Source organism: Mastigoproctus giganteus, chromosome 10 (genome assembly GCF_048544385.1).
Source record: "Mastigoproctus giganteus isolate SK-2022 chromosome 10, ASM4854438v1, whole genome shotgun sequence".
NCBI classification, from domain to species: Eukaryota; Metazoa; Arthropoda; class Arachnida; order Uropygi; family Thelyphonidae; genus Mastigoproctus; species Mastigoproctus giganteus.
In genome coordinates, this window is record NC_143584.1 from 41,720,526 (window position 1) to 41,737,261 (window position 16,736).

Here is a 16,736-nt window from a genome sequence, read left to right on the forward strand (position 1 = left end):
GGGCAATTTGTGGGTATGGCTAATTAGCAATTATCTTATTTAAAATGTTCTATAAAATAAAAAATAAATCACTAATCCATTAACATAAAATAGAAATAGTCACTACAATTTAAATTTATTATATCACTATAATGCAATAATACCACGAACGATCACAAAAGACTGTACAGTAAAAACCGCCTTCCGCCTGCTCAATAGGCTGCGCATACATGTTAGTAGCACGATCATGTATGCTTACATGTATGAACATGTAAGCGTAATTTCATAGTGTAGAACCCTGCGAAAACTTTGAAATCCTTTTACATTTGTAGTATTTTGTACAAGCACTTGAGATATTACAAATTATGATTAGAATATAAAATTAAGAAAATTGTAAACTGTTATTAAATGTATTAAATTTTATTGTATTTACAAGAAATAAAAATAAATTTTGACTTAAAATTAAAAATTACCGAAAAAACCCAGATAATGAGATATTTTTGTGAAAAAAACCTATCAACCCAGATGACAATCAAAAAACCCAGATCTGGGTGGAAAAACCCAGGAGTGGGAGCCCTGTCTGACATCCATTTAGGCCTAAACCTTGAACAATATTTCTTAGTTGGTATGTAAAGCCTAGTAGCTTCCAAGATAAGTTCTTTGAATGCTTCCCATTTTGAATTTGCTGTTGGTAACATCATCAGTTGATCCCACTGTATAGAATTTTAAGATTGTCTCAGTCCATCGTAGTCGCCTTTATGAAAGCAATAACCTTCCCTTTACCCCTGATGGTAGTTACCTCTTTGAGTAAATCCCACTTCAGCACACTGTGAGCACTGCTACCTAGTGGTTCCTCTATCTGCAGATTCTTAATGCATGAAGAATCACTACTGATAATCAAATCAAGAGTATTACTCCCTCTAGTTGCCTCCCAAACATGCTGATGTAGAAAACAATCATGCAATAAATCCACAAAAGCCTTGCTAGTGTTGTATCCCATCCCTGTATAAGCAGTCCCTTCTGTTAACAAGTACAGACCAGGCTGAAAAAAATTCTACCCCTTGAGCCTTGCACAATCTTTCCAGGTCCGAATTGCATACACTTTCAAAGTTTATCTAGTGTGTGTGAGTGACCAACCCACAAATTCCAGTCAATATCTGGGAAATTAAAATCCTCCGTTATAAGACTCTCTGATTTACTGGCCGACTCTATTTCCCTGTACAGTTTCTTATTATACTCATCAGAGTCATTAGGCCCATAGCACACTCCTACCCTCAATTTTGATCTCCCAATGCTTATTTCACACCAAACTGATTCGACATTGCACTGTCCAGCAATGTCGACTGGCTTCACTTCCTTGGATTTTATGTGTTTCTTAACTAATAGCATAACCCCTCCTCCCTTACTATCCTGTCTATCCTTTCTGTAGATGTTGTACTCCCCAAATTCCAGTTCTGCATTCCTTATATCTGTGTGACACCACGTCTCTGATATCCCAACAATATCCGCCTTTGATGCTTTGAGCAATACCTCAAATTCATCAAATTTATTTACCAATCTCCTAGCATTGGTGTACACACAAGTATACATGCACCTGTTCTTTTTCTTAGCTATCCTAACACAACCCATGTGTTTACTTTTACCGCAATGACTCCCAGCAGTCTCTGAAATATCCTGCATCTTGTTTTTCAGGCTTCTGCTCATTCCATAGAAGTAGTGCAAGAATCACTTTCACCTCTGCCAGTGGCCATTGTTAATCTATTAGTCCTTGTATCCCCCCCCCAAGCTAGCAGTTTTCCGATCCACCTAACACTGCCTCGATAGCATCTGCAAATATTCTTGCACCCTTTCTATTTAAGTGTATCCCATACCCGTAGAAGCAGTCCCTTCTGTTAACATGTACAGACCAGGCTGAAAAAAATTCTACCCCTTGAGCCTTGCAAAATATTTCCAGGGCCGAATTGCAGACACTTTCAAATTCAACCGTAATTCACAGCTTTTTTTCAACAGTGACCTGTACTTTTTAAGTAATTCTGTCGGTCTCCTACTCTTAATATCATTAGTGCCAACGTGTACAATTATATCACCTTTTGTGCCCTTAAAAGATGATATCCACTCTACATCATCAACCTTTGCCCCTGGCAGACATACCCTGGTCCTGTTCCACCTATCCTTTTTACAAAGCATGTTCCCTGTTTCCCTGACAATAGAGTCAGCAACAACTACTAGTTCCTGTGGAACCAGCGCATTCTGCCTTGGGGGTTGCCGCTGTGTTGCATGATGACCAAGTGCAAGCTCTGGTGTTGATGTGGGCAGCTGAGAGCTTGACGGGCCCCTCACTTTAGATCCTTTAAGGGCATCCACCCTGTCCTTCAAGCTCTCATATAGGCCCATAGCAAAGCTGAGTTGTCGCCTGATTTTGTTACACTCCTTGCATCGTGCACACACAAAGACATCCCCCATGGCAATATAATGTCTCGTACCCGATTGCTCCACAAAAATCATGCAAGCTGTGCATTTTAAAAGGCTGTGATTCAGACGGCAACTGCCCCCCCCCTCAGTTCTCCTCTGAGCCATTAAGCTTGAGCCTTTTGCTTTGCTGCTCCGGTCTGAGTCATGATTTCGTTTTATTTTCAATAAAATTTCAATTTCAATACAAAATTATAACCTTAAACTTGTATCCAAACACAGTTATAACGCTATATACATTTTTCAGTATCAAATATTATCTACGAGTTAAGTGGCTTATATGTGACTTCTAGTGGCTTCCTTCACCATATGAGATTTTGCATATTGTGAGATTCATTATGATTTTCAAATTTGCTCTTTGTTGCACACACAACTGTTTTCCAACTCACTATTCATATTCCTGAAGCCTTTCCCTGAGTTTTAAAACAGTTATTTATAACACAATGGACATAATTTTCCTGGTACTATTTCTGATACTAATTTGCATTTAAGCCACCTGTAGAGGTTGGATGAAGATTGTTATTTGGCATTATTCATTCACATTCCACAGCTTAATCCTCTGTATCCATAATAATTCATTGAATCATTTTATTCTCTGGAAAGCAGTATGTTAAGAGCCATCAAGGGAAGCAGTGATGTTTCTAAGGGTGATCCTGTAATTTTGCTTTATAGGAGATTTAGTTTTTCGAAAGTAGTGAAGATCGGTGGGGGGGAGCATGCAATAGCATTAGTTGGCTGATTATGGGAAACCTGATGTGGCTGAGCACTTTGGGAGCAAAATCATCAAATTTCTATGGGAGGGGGGGGGGTCACAATTATCACTGTTTATTCACATAGGTACTGGAAATTACTTGAGTGCTTTTAGATTTGTTCTGTGGAACAACACTATTAACAGAGATGAAGCCGGTGTTCATCTGTGTTCATGTTCAAAGCTGGACAAGGTAATAATTTCACCAGGCAGGCACTTCCGGGCCATTTCCAGTCTCCATGCACATATGGATGATAACCCCCATGATCTTTCAGTAGTATGTACCGAGCTACAATCCTGTTATATTATTTAAGGATGTACTATCACTGTAAATTTCAGTGTTGACAAAGGAGGTCGTCACCTTTGAAAGATTTGTTGTGTTTATTTTATTGCTTTGAACTCTGTAATAATTAATTTTTTATAATTTTATTGCTTTTAACTCTTAATTTAATCACCTTTAATTTTATCAGTGTTTTGTATTTTATTTTACATTAAATATTCTGCAATTTATTGCAGTTTTTATGAGTGAGTAACTGAAAGCTACAGTATAAAACATTTATAAAAATTACTCTTACAGAGAGGGGGATTTGAATCCAAGCCTTTTCCATATGGAAGGACAGCAATTGCAACCATTGCACTAGCTGTGAGGGTGCTTCCTGAGGAGGAGGAGTATTTTGCTTTTTGAAATGTGTGCTATAATCCAGTTGGCTGTTTTAATGTTTATTGGCATTTCATTAGTGGATAACGGCCACAATCAATTTCAAACCTGATAACCTATGATCAATTATTTCTACAGCATGAGAGATGCTAAATGTGTCAACAGTTTGAACTCAGGGAAATTTAGAGCAAAAACTTCAGGCATATGAGGTCAGCAAAAGCCTCAGCTGTGTATATAACAAAAGTTAAAGTTTGCTACAATAAATTTGGACCAAGAACATAAAGCATATGAGGACTACAAAACATTGCTGTAAATGAGTTATCAAACCTTTCATTTATATATATAGTGAGAAGAAAACTGAGCTTGCTACAGTATGCATTATGTATTGTAAAGAAAGTTACTAGGAATTGCTTGGTCTGACTTGCACTTCAAATAAAAACTACAGCTCTTTAAAGAAAAGTAAGCTGCCATTCATTTGAACAGTGTGTGATTACCTAAATTGTTATTTCAGTGCTTAACGGCACCTTACTGGTACATTAACAGGCATACTGTGCCTGGTCAGCATATATCACATAAAGAGCAAGTTACTTTTATTTTGTATCGGGTTGTAAAAGTTGACACCTTTTACAACCTGACATCTTACATGTAAAAGATGTCAACTTTTGCATCAGGTTGACACCTGATAAAACTTGTGGTTACTTGCTTCACAATATGAAATTGAAGCTCTTCAATACCTTCACGAATCAAGGCTTTATCCAATTCATACACAAATAACTGGGTTTTAATTAAATACTAAAGATAATTGTTGAAATTATTTGATTATGTCAGTTAGTGGAGAGGTGTGAACAGGAGGTGGAGGGAATCTAGATATATTATATCCAGATAAAGTTTCTCAAAGTGCCCCTCCCCTCCCATTTTATTTGGAGCAGGAGGTGCCTGCAGCACATGCACCTAGTCTAAAACTGCCCTATTTGCTTACCCATACTTCACTGTTTGAGTCATGCCTCTGGGAATTATTTAGAGGCAGACCAAGATATATCTGGGTTTAGGCATTCACTGGTACTCGTAAAAGTAATTTGTTTAACATGATCACTGCAAGTTGAAGCATATATGCATAAAGGGGCTTTTAATCCACCTGACTTTAAGAACCATTTTCTAAGGCGCATTTAGGGCTAGAGCCTCAAGCTGCGAACAAATTTAGACTATGTATATAAATTTTTGTATATAATGTATATAATGTATATAAATAATGTATATAAAGCACTTTATATACATAGAACCATTTTCTTCCAATTTGCTGGAAGAAAAACCAGATATTTTTGTTAAGCAACCTTTGTTAGCAGCTGACTAATTTAGCCATAGTGAGAAGAAAGTCCAAAAATGTCTCTACCCCCCCCCCCAAAATCTAGATCAACTCAATCCTGTGACTTTTGAATTCAGTTGGTTAAGGTCATAGGTCAAGCCAGCAGAGAAGTGTTAAACTCTCAACTTAAGAATACCTAAATTTTGTTATTTTTGAATTATTTATTTTTTTCTCTTTTATTCTATTACAGCAAGAGAGCAGTCTTCTCAGAAACAAAAAATATAAAATAAATGAAAGAATGTTGATTGAAGAAGAATAAACTGTCTGAAACCGGTAGTAAAAAAAAAAAAAAAACCCTGCTTTTTGTATGTGAATCTATTTAAAGTAATAACAATAATTGGAAAAATAACAACTATACTCACAAGGTATGATGGTTGTTATAACACCTGTCTGGAAAATGCAACAATGACTGAAGCTCATTATGGTGGTGTGCCATAATATTTACTTCAGAGAGGTAGTCCCTTGAGTTAGACAGAACATAGTATAAAGTGGCATTAATTTTATCTCCATTTAAGAAACCCTGTGCTTTGGAACTGCTAATGCCAAATCCACTATGCCATATCTATAAATAACAATATTATTATTGAAGGTTGTGCAAGAATATATGGTTAATTATATAGAGAACCAAAAAAGAATGACCATATTTTATAATGTTATAGCATGAAAACTAGTTATCACCTTATGGTGTTCATAATTGTAAAGAGGAACAATTAAAGCTTTTTTTTTTTAAACCTTAATTTTTCATGTAAGTACTTTCCATTTATCTTGATACCCCTTGTCAAGAGATTCAAATTCATGATGATAACAGTTATTCTGAGTGTTTTTTAAAATTTCCCGCATAAAAATGAACACTACACTTCGATTTGAAACCTTTGGTGAAGTTAGGGCACATTTATGATGCTAGTAATAAAACATTTTAACCTGCATTGTTGGGTGCTGATGGCTGGGACTGAACATCCCTTTGATCCAGCAAAACATGAAGCTTTAGAGAAGGTGCAGCAACAACATTCCAGGGGTGCCACGTAATTTGGGTTTAAGTCACTTAAACTTATTTTTAAAAAAAAATTTCTATATTTATTTTGTTATAAAAAGGTGTACAGTATCTTTTTAATTTTGTGGTGATCTATAATTGATGTTAATTTAATACCTCTATATAAATATAAAGAATAAAATTATTATATATACAGGTAGCCCTTGATTTATGTTGGAGTTAGGTTCTGGGGGGGGGCAGGCACAAATGGAATCCTTTATATAATGGAGTCAATTGGAAATCACAGGGTTTCTGGGCACCAAAAATTTTACCTACCACTTTGCATTGATTGTTTTATTTTATTAACAGTCTTCATAGTCTTTATCAAGCAGTCTTTGAAGTAACAATCGATGGAGGCATATTCATAGCCTTACACACATTAGGGCAGCTTTCACCAGATTCCATCCTCCGAATATTGCACTAGGATTCAATGAACTTCTTTTACCAGACATGGTGTTTATTTATTCTATTAAATTAAAAACTTTACAATACGATTGGCAAAAACTGCACACGAATATCACTATTATTATTATTTATATTTATTAATAGCACAATTAATAAAAAATGTTAGCGTAATAAATTACCAACACGTGTAAATAGTGTAAACAACAAACTGAATGCTTCAATGCATTGGACCTTTACCAACTGCATCCACGAGTGGCTACTTTGAGGGCGGGAATCTTTCTTGTCTCTGATACGGATGCGCTAATTGCTGATTGGCTCAGATTGTCCTAAATCATGTGAACATCATGTGTGCTATGTATCATGAGATAAATTTCCATATATCTCATGATACATAGCACAGTATGATGCCGATAAATTTTGTCTGATGATTTTAAACTTTCAATTTATAAAAATATTGCAAACATAAATAAATAAAAATAAAAATGACGTTGTAGTTAATGATCGGCGCTATTGTGAATCGGCGCAAATCAGACCAGCACAAAACGATGGCTACCTGTATATATAAGTTGTATTATGAATTGTAATTTTGTTTATAGTTATATTACTGTTTGTTTGTTATTTGGTTTTTAGGAGCATTAGCAACTAAGGCCATATTGCTCCGGGGATATGCGGTGGTCATTCCCTGACCTTTCCGCATCCTCCGTATTTGGTGGTCATGGGCTCGAACCCCGGTCTAATCAAGAAGTGTGTGCTACGCACTGCTGCTCCTGCCCACCTGGCTACAGAGGTGCCTATATTATTATAATAACTATCATATACCATATTTTTTAAATATTAGATGTATATATATATATATATATACAGAGAAAGAGAGAATTGGATCTAACAGGCAGAAAATTGAACAGGGGTGCCACAAAATAAAATAAATTACTTAGGGATGCCATTAGATGTCACTGCTTTAGAGTTTCATATTTTGCTGAATTCACATTTCACAGAAGGGCAATTCTGCTATACAGAGGCCAAGATTAAATTTTACTTTAATTTTACTCTAAACGTGCATGGGGGGGAGCCGAAGCATTTATTATATCAGTTGACACCTGATACAAAAGTGATGTTTTCTATTAGGACTTGGGAGTGCATTTATAAAAAGCAAAGCTTCTTCTGGAGCTTAAAGGTTAGCTTTTGATTTTAAGTTTCCTCTGAAAATATTTTGACTTCAACAGAACTTCATTTCAAATTGTGAACAAGGGAAAAGATTCTTTACTTCCTGAAATTTTGTTGGATGCCATATTTTCTGGACCATAAGACACACTTTTTTTCCTGGAAGATGCCTAAAATTTCCACATATCTCAATGATCTGAAGGTATACTAGGGATGTATGCAATGATTTTATTTTATTTTTTTAGATCAGCAGACAGAGCCTAGTGATCAGGCACAAGGGTGCAAAAGCACACACATGTTGAGTGGACAGAGGTTCAGGCCTACATGACCCACTTGATTAATGATTGCATTCATTGCAAAACAAAATAATTAATGCAAACTCTTCCGATCTAGTTATGCTGGAGTATAAACAGGAACAGATTTTTATATATTGTTACTGTTTAGAATAATCCAAAACAGGCTTAAGCATGTATCACTAGAACTCATCATTTATTCCCAAGAAAAGTATTAATAAATCTTACTCTCTTCCAGAAACCTAATCTCTTTCAATAAATGTGGAATCAATAACGCCCCTGATGGCATTGAAAATGATGTCCTCATTGAAGAAAATGAAAGTGGTAACTTTTAGGGATTTTACAAGTAAATTCAATCTACAATAACATTTTTTTTTCCCAAAATTCACATTCTAAAACTATGATGCACCTTATAGTCAAAAAATGCAGTACTTTTTGTTTATGCATGTTTCTGAAAATACATTATCATTCATCCATATATATGTTACCAGAAAAATAAAATTCTGTTTGAAATATTTATTCACAGTTATGTTATAAACATCTAAAATTACTACAAAATGTTTAAATATGATATTTTATTTTTGCAGTCAAATAGTAAATTTGACCAGAAAATAAACATGTAGATGAAAATTTTCTTTTGACATTTACAGTATATACTTCTAAATCTTTGTGTGTGAAAATTAGCATTCACAATCACTGAAGATATAATAAAAAAATAAATAAAAATTACTCCTATGTGCTTGATGTAAATAAGTAAGTAAATAAATTAATTTCTGTAGTTCTTAGGGTATGATCACTTACTATATAAAAACAAAATAATCAGAAATACTACTGCCACATTATGAGCTATACTTTGGAGTGGAAAATACACCATACAACCAACAATTTTTTTAAAAAAAATAACTACAGCAAGACCTTGATTAGCCAAGCTTCTATTAACAGAGATCTGTTAATATAAAGCTGGCCAGCCAAAGAAATAAAAAAAACATTAAAAAAAAAAAGAAAGAAACCAAAAGGTACAGCATAAACTCAAAAATGGGAAATTGTGTGCCCAATAAACACTTAACCATTGCCGAAACTGGAAAATAATTAATTATACTTCTACTCTGGAAGCCTCATTTTAGGAAGGATGTAGACCTGCTGGAATGGGTGCAAAGAAGGACAACCAGATTGGCGAAGGGAACAAAAGGGTGCTTTCACCAAGAAAGGCTTCAGTTATGCAAATTGCAGTGTTTTGAGACGAGGCACCTATGGGGAGGTCTGAGTGAGATGCTTAAAGCTTTGACTGGATTGAGTAAGCTACAAATTAATGGTATTCTTCCACTTGCTGAGACTACACACATGAGGGGCATAAATTCAAGTTGAGGAAGGATGGTTGCAGGATAGATGATCGAAAGTTTGCCTTCAGCCAGTGTATGGTTGATTGATTGTTGGAACAGGCTTCCATCTGTTGTGGAAGTGGATGGGCTGAATAAATTCAAGGAATAACTAGACAAATTCTTGGAGGGTATGGATGGGTTAAGTGTTTTTTTTTTTGGTTGATGCTGTATAAGCTTGCTTTCTTGAATCATCTACTATTAATAGTAGATGATGCAAGTATTTATTTATTTATTTTAAGTAGTAGATTCAAACTGAGGAAAGATGTAGAATGGATGTGCGGAAGGGTTGCCTTTAGCCAGCAGGTGGTTGATTGGTGGAACAGACTTCCATCTTTTGTTGTGGAAGTTGATAGCCTAAATAAATTTAAGGCTGAGCTGGACAGCCATTTGGAACAAATGGAGGGGTGAAATGGGAGGTTTCTTTTTCTTTTTTTTTTGGCTGATGCTGCAAAAGTGCAAAGTAATATGATTGCTTTGCATGTAATATAATAGCCCAATTATGGCTGTAGATATGGCCTAATGTGCTACATAAATAATATCATGGTGTGTAATGTAAAAAAGTATACTTATGAACTAGTGCATTTAGAACATTATTTTTAAAGTCTTATTAAATGCCATATGATATAATAAACTTACAAATTTTTAATTTGCACACTACATATAATGCCCATTTTACATATTTACTGCAATTAGTTTAATAAAAACTTCTTAAAATTATTCCATACATACTTTTAATGGCAATTACATTAAATAATAAACACTGTCCACTAATAAATGAATCCCAAAACCCCAATAAAAAATTGGTGAAAATGTTGGGTTTCTATTATCTGAAATTTGTTATTCAAGGCAGTTTCAGTTGTATTACATTGGATACTGTACTAAAAACAGATTATTTTTTCTTTGCAGTCGTTATAATACAACTGACTAGAAAAAGATGAAATTTCAATGTGTTATAGCAGCATTATGTGTGTAAAAATTGGGTGCTCCACTTAGATTAAATTTTTTTTTATTATTTAAGAAACAAAAACTATAGCTGTTCCTAGTATGAGTACTGTACAATTTACAGGGGGGAGGGGAGGGGAAGGAGAAATATTCATAAATGTTTAACCCCTTATGGGCCAATGTTGCATCTCATGCACCATCGTAAAATTTCTCTTTTGGTACAGTGTCACGACAGATGCACCATTCTGTTCTGCCAATTATATAGCTTGTTTTCCCACTCTTCTAGTGTAATTATTAAATTTCCTTCCATTGATATGTCATATAAACAATTTAATGAACTAACTGAATGTTTACAACCGATTGTTAACAGGTGGTGGCTGTAGTGTTTTCTTCATTTTTAGTATTTACTGTGCATTTATTTTCTGCCAGAAAAAAGTGTTTAATTATAGCATCAACATCTTGTAAAGGCTTTCTGATGGAGAATTTCAGAAACTGTTAGAATTTACTGATAATTTTATTTGCTTTTGTCCAATAGTGACGATGATGTTATTTTCAATCCCAATGATATATCTTGCAGTAGTAATGAAGTAACTGATGACGACCTGTCAAGGAATGCTGGTGTTGAAAATTACATTTTCCACAATGAAAATGATGTTTTATTCACACATTTTCCCTTTTCTGTTTTGAACTGTGGATTTTGTTCGAGTAATTCAAATATTCCAAAAACTAAACTTGAATATTTTCAGCTGTTTTTTACTGATTCTTTGTTTGAAGAAATTTTGAATGAAACAAATAATAATGCCAATGAAACTCTTTCAAATAAGTTACTTCCTGATTATTCCATATGGTGTGACTAAGTTTTGGTTTCAATAAATGAACTGGTTGATTCTCACCTCAAGGATCGTGCTTCATCTTATCCAAACACTTCTTCAAAGTTTTAAGGATACTGGATTTCATTTGTTCACTGATCAATTTTACACTAGTATTCATCTAGCAGAAAAACTACATAAACGGAATTTACATCTAACAGGCACTGTTATGGGAACTAGGAAGGTTTATAGCTAGAGATTAAGATGACAAAGAAAACTGAAAAACACTGAGTCATTGGTTTCCAAAAAGAGGATAAGGTTCAAATACTGGCATGGAAAGCCAAAAGAACTATACTTATGCATTCTACTTTCTATGATACCAGGAAAGGTAGAGGGAGGGGAAATTTTACAGATAGAAAAGCCAGTTGCTGTTTGTGAACATATAAAAATACGAGAGGGGTAGCTGGCCATTATCGTGCGTGTTATTTGTTCACTTGGAAATCAATGAAATGGCGGAGAAAATTGTTTTTCTGGCTATTAGAAGACTCAATTGTGAAAACTTGATTTCATGAAGGTGGTGGATCCATCTTAAAAAAACCTTTGTCACAAGCAGTTTTGAAAGAAGTTGCTTGTTCAGCTAGCAGGAAATGTCCGAAATAAGAATGTCCTTTCTATAAAAAAAAGTTGTCAAGTTCAGATGCCAGAGAGAGAGATTGAATGTCTGTCCACATTTTGTGATGAAACAAGAAAATTCAAATAAGAAGAAAGACTGTGCATTATGTAGTGAAAGAAGGGTTAGCAGTGAGAGAAAAAAAACCATTTGGTATTGTGAGACATGCTCCAAAAAACCAGTACTGCATCCAGGTGAATGTTTCAAGAAATACCACATGCTAAAATCATAACTAAAAAATATTTAAAATGTCTGAAGTGTTATTTTAATGTTTTATCAATCACTTTTATATAATAATTCATGTCAACTTGAAAATAATGTTTGAAGAGCTCATATTCAGTATTTATTATTATTTTAATTTTTATTTTTGTGGATCGGAATGAGAAGACAGCAGAAAATATGCTGGACTGCAACTGGTTAAGTGTTTAAATTTTGTAGCAGCTACTGAACAAGGTATTTCAAATTTGCACAGAACAAATGTAGATGATATTCTACCTATCAAGATGAGGAAAAAACTTCCCACAAACATATGTCTGAGATATTAAATATTAATCATAAATTACAAAACATAAAAATAAACTGAAAGAAACCTCTAAAAGGAAACATCTAAAGCAGCTGTTCAAAGTGATCTCCATTTTGTTCGATTCAATATTCAGTGTAATAAATCCATGATTATCTGACATGGCTAAAAAATTTTAATATTTCTGTTCTTAATGGTTTTAGTAGCTCCCAAATTATGAGTTTTCATGGTAATATGCATAGAATAAGAATAAATCACAGATTTCAAGTACCTTTCCCCAAAATAATTAATCTGTTTGTTTGTTATTTGGTTTTTAGGAGCATTAGCAACCAAGGCCATATTGCTCCGGGGATATGTGGTGGTCATTCCCTGACCTTTCTGCACTCTCCGTATTTGGTGGTCACAGGCTTGAACCAGGGGTCTAATCAAGAAGCGTGTGCTATGCACTGCTGCTCCTGCCCACCTGGCTATGGAGGTACCATAAATTAATCTATGGGTGTGAGTGATAATAGTGGTTAATCTGACCAATCCATTAGTTATTGTAGTCTGTGTTTAAAAAAAAAGTCAGAAACATCATGGGTAAAGCAGACTGGTGCACTGTCTGACACAAACCAAATCTTCTGCCAATTTTCAAGGTGCTGTCTTACAATAGTTCCTACACATCTTGCAATGCTTCTATTGGAACAATGAGCATCTTGGAAAGAAAGTATTAGGAATTTCAAGCCCTGCTGTGCATCATCATGGAACAAGTAAATACATGGGCTGTGTTAAGGTAACTAGATCTCGTTTTGTAGGAACACCTACACCTTGGAGGGCACTGGGGTCGCGGAAGAGAAAAGTCGGTGCATTTTTGGCTGCTGTAAAAGGATAAGTATTTTTAATTTTTATCGTATTCATTGTTAATTAACATACTACATTGTGTTTTACAGAGACATAAAATAGGTTTAATAGTGTTCGTTAGCTTCTTATTTTGAATTTAACTAGAGATTTTTGGAAGTTACAACTCCCAGTGTTGGTGCCAATATTGGTGAACTAGCCACCATATTGTAGTCGATAAGAAATAGCTTAACATATATACATCTCTAACTGATAGCGTAAGGTATAAAGTAAAACTAGATAGCATAATACAAAGCACTGTATTAGCAATCTGTTAGCTTATTATAGTATTATCAATTAATCAAAATATTAATCTCATTAAAATTCATTGTAATTAAACGGAAATCATGAACAAGGCTAGAGCTGTGACTCGGGGTAGAAATGAAGGGGGCAATTCTCCAACATGTCACAGTCTCAAAAAATGTGTGAAATGTGAAATTTTTGCCGACCTTTCAAAAACAGGACATGATTGAGCCAAGGAGGATGCCTTGGTGTGTGCTAGGTGTCTAGAGTGTCAAGAAATTAGGTGCCAACTCAGCGTTCTGATGGGCATCTATGAGAGCTTGAGGTGGAGGGTAAATGAAATTGAAGAAATTCATTTCAGGGGCTCATCAAGCTCTCAGCAACCCAACTCAATGACAGAGCTCTCTCCTGTGCATCAGGCAAAACAGAGGCAATCTTCAAGGCAGAATGCACTGGTCCCAAAAGAACTAGTTATTGTTGGTGACTCTATTGTCAGAGAGATGGGGAATATACTATGCAAGAAGGATAGGTAGAACAGGACCAGGGTATGCCTGCCAGGGGAAAAAGTTGATGACGTAGAGCAGATATCATCTTTTAAGGGCACAAAATATGATATTGTTGTACACATTGGCACTAATGATATTAGGAGTAGGAAATCTACTTAAAAACTACAGGTCAATGATGAAAAAAAGTTGCGAGTTAGGGTTGAATGTGAAAGTGTCTGCAATTCTGCCCAGACGCGATAGGAGGGAGTATATGATGAGAGCCTTGTCTATCAATTCAGCCCTGCAGAGATTGTGCAAGGCTGAAGGGGTAGAATTTTTCTCAGCCTGGTCTGTGCTTGTTAAGTGTATCCCATCCCTATAGAAACAGTTCACTGTTTCTATAGGGATGGGATACACTTAAATAGAAAGGGTGCAAGAATATTTGCGATGCTATTAAGGCAGTGTTAGGTGGGTCGGAAAACTGCTAGCTTGGGAGGATATACAGACTAAAAGGTTAACAGTGGCTGCAGGCAGAGGCGAAAGTGATTCTTGCACTGCTTCTATTAGAATGAGCAGCAGCCTGGAAAGCAAGGTAATGGAGATTTCCAGAACTGTTGGGAATCATAGTGAAACAAGTAAATACATGGGCTGTGTTAGGGTAATCACGAGTAGGAACAGGTGCATGTATACTTTCATGCAGACCAATGCTAGGAGTATAGTTAATAAATTTGATGAGCCTGAAGTGCACATCAAGACATCAAAGGCAGGTATTGTTGGGATATCAGAGAGGCGGAGTCAAACAGATATAAGCAGTGCAGAATTGGAATTTCGGGAGTACAATGTGTACAGGAAGGATAGACAGGACAGGAAGGGAGGAGAAGTTATGCCGTTAGTTAAGAAACACATAAAATCTAAGGAAGTGCATCCAATTGATGTTGGTGGACAATGCAGTGCTGAGTCTGTTTGGTGTGAAATAAGCACTTAGAAAGGTAAGAGAGTATGTGTGTGTTATAGGCCTAATGAATCTGATGAGTATAATGAGCAATTGTGCAGAGAAATAGAGTGGGCCAGTAAATTAGAATGTCTTATAATGGGGGATTTTAACTTTCCAGATATTGACTGGAACTCGTGGGTTGTTCACTTGCACACTAGCAAGACTTTTGTGGATTTACTGGATGACTGTTTTCTACAGCTACAACATGAGAGACAACCAGAGGGAGTAATATTCTTGATCTGATTATCAGCAGTGATTATTCATGCATTAAGAATTTGTAGATAAAAGAACCACTGGGTGACAGTGATCACAATGTACTGATGTCAGAATTACTTAAAGATGTAACTATCATTAAGGCTAAAGGGAAGAGCTTTTTCTTTCGTAAAGGTGACTACATCTCATACAATTTTAAAATTCTGTATAGTGGGATCAACTGATGATGTTACCAATGTTGAATTCTAAATGGGAAGACTTCAGAGACTTAATTTTGGAGGCTACAAGGCTTTTCATTCCAACTAAGAAATACTGTTCAAGGTTTAGGCATAAATGGATGTCAGATGAATTAATGAAGCTCGTGGCAGAGAAGAACAATGTATGCGATGCATATAAAATATCAGGTGACACAGAAGTCTATCGCAGATATAAACTAGCCTGTAATCAAATCACAAAGGAGGTTAGGCAGGCGAAGGCAGATTACGAGAAATCTTTGGCAAAGGATGTAAATAAAAACAGCAAAGAATTATTTACATATGTAAACTCTAGAATGAATCAAATTGGACCACTTAACATAGATGGGTTGACTATTGATGATCATGCTCAGGTAGCTGATAAATTAAATGAGTATTTTGCATCTACATTCACATGAGGAGTTATTCAATGAGGGGAGTGCCAGATGTTTATCAAATGCTAACAGGGAGCTAAGTGATTTTGTAATAACTGAGAGCAAAGTGGAGGAGAAATCGTTGAAGTTAAATATAAGGAAGGCACCAGAGGTCGACGGATCTATCCAGTTATATTAAAGGATGCAGCAAAGGCAGTAATAGCCATAATTATGAGATCTTAATTGGTCTCACCGGAGGTCCCCATGGACTGGAGGTGTGCAAATGTATCACCAATTCACAAAGGGGGTTCATTAATAGGTGACACAAGTAACTATAGATCTGTTAGTTTAACTTGTTCCAGGGAAAATAATGGAATCACTGGTTAAAGAAGCTTGTTTGTTATTTGGTTTTTAGGAGCATTAGCAACTAAGGCCATATTGCTCAGGGATATGTGGTGGTCATTCCCTGACCTTTTCCGCATCCTCCGTATTTGGTGGTGATGGGCTCGAACCCCGGTCTAATCAAGAAGCGTGTGCTACGCACTGCTGCTCCTTCCCACCTGGCTACAGGGAGGCGGTTAAAGAAGCACTGCAGAATCACTTAGATAAGACTGGTAATGGTTAAGACACAGAATGGGTTTGTTAAAGGGAGGTCTTGTGTTTTTTTTTTTTTTTTTTTGATTTGGTAGTTGTTGGCGCATCGGCTTCTGTGGCCATATTGCACCTCCCAAGGTTTTTGCAGTACTTTGATCCAAGCCCGAGGCGGGAATCGAACCCGCGACCTTTGGGTTGCCGGGCAGGTACTTTACCCACTCGGCTAGCCCGGTCGGCTCTGAGGTCTTGTGTGACCAATTTGATTGGATACTATGATGTGGTCACAAAGGAACTGAAT

At 35.8% G+C, this 16,736-nt stretch overlaps 1 protein-coding gene across 3 annotated transcripts in view; it reads right to left on the reverse strand.

The window, feature by feature from the left end:
- LOC150078999 (uncharacterized protein KIAA2013 homolog) overlaps positions 1 to 16,736 on the reverse strand; it is a 349,674-nt gene that overhangs the window by 84,503 nt on the left and 248,435 nt on the right. For all 3 annotated transcript variants that reach the window (XM_090382754.1, XM_090382753.1, XM_090382752.1), the window contains exon 12: positions 5,580 to 5,779. In XM_090382754.1, coding sequence (XP_090238880.1) covers positions 5,580 to 5,779 — 200 coding nt within the window. The remainder of the gene's footprint in view (positions 1 to 5,579; positions 5,780 to 16,736) is intronic.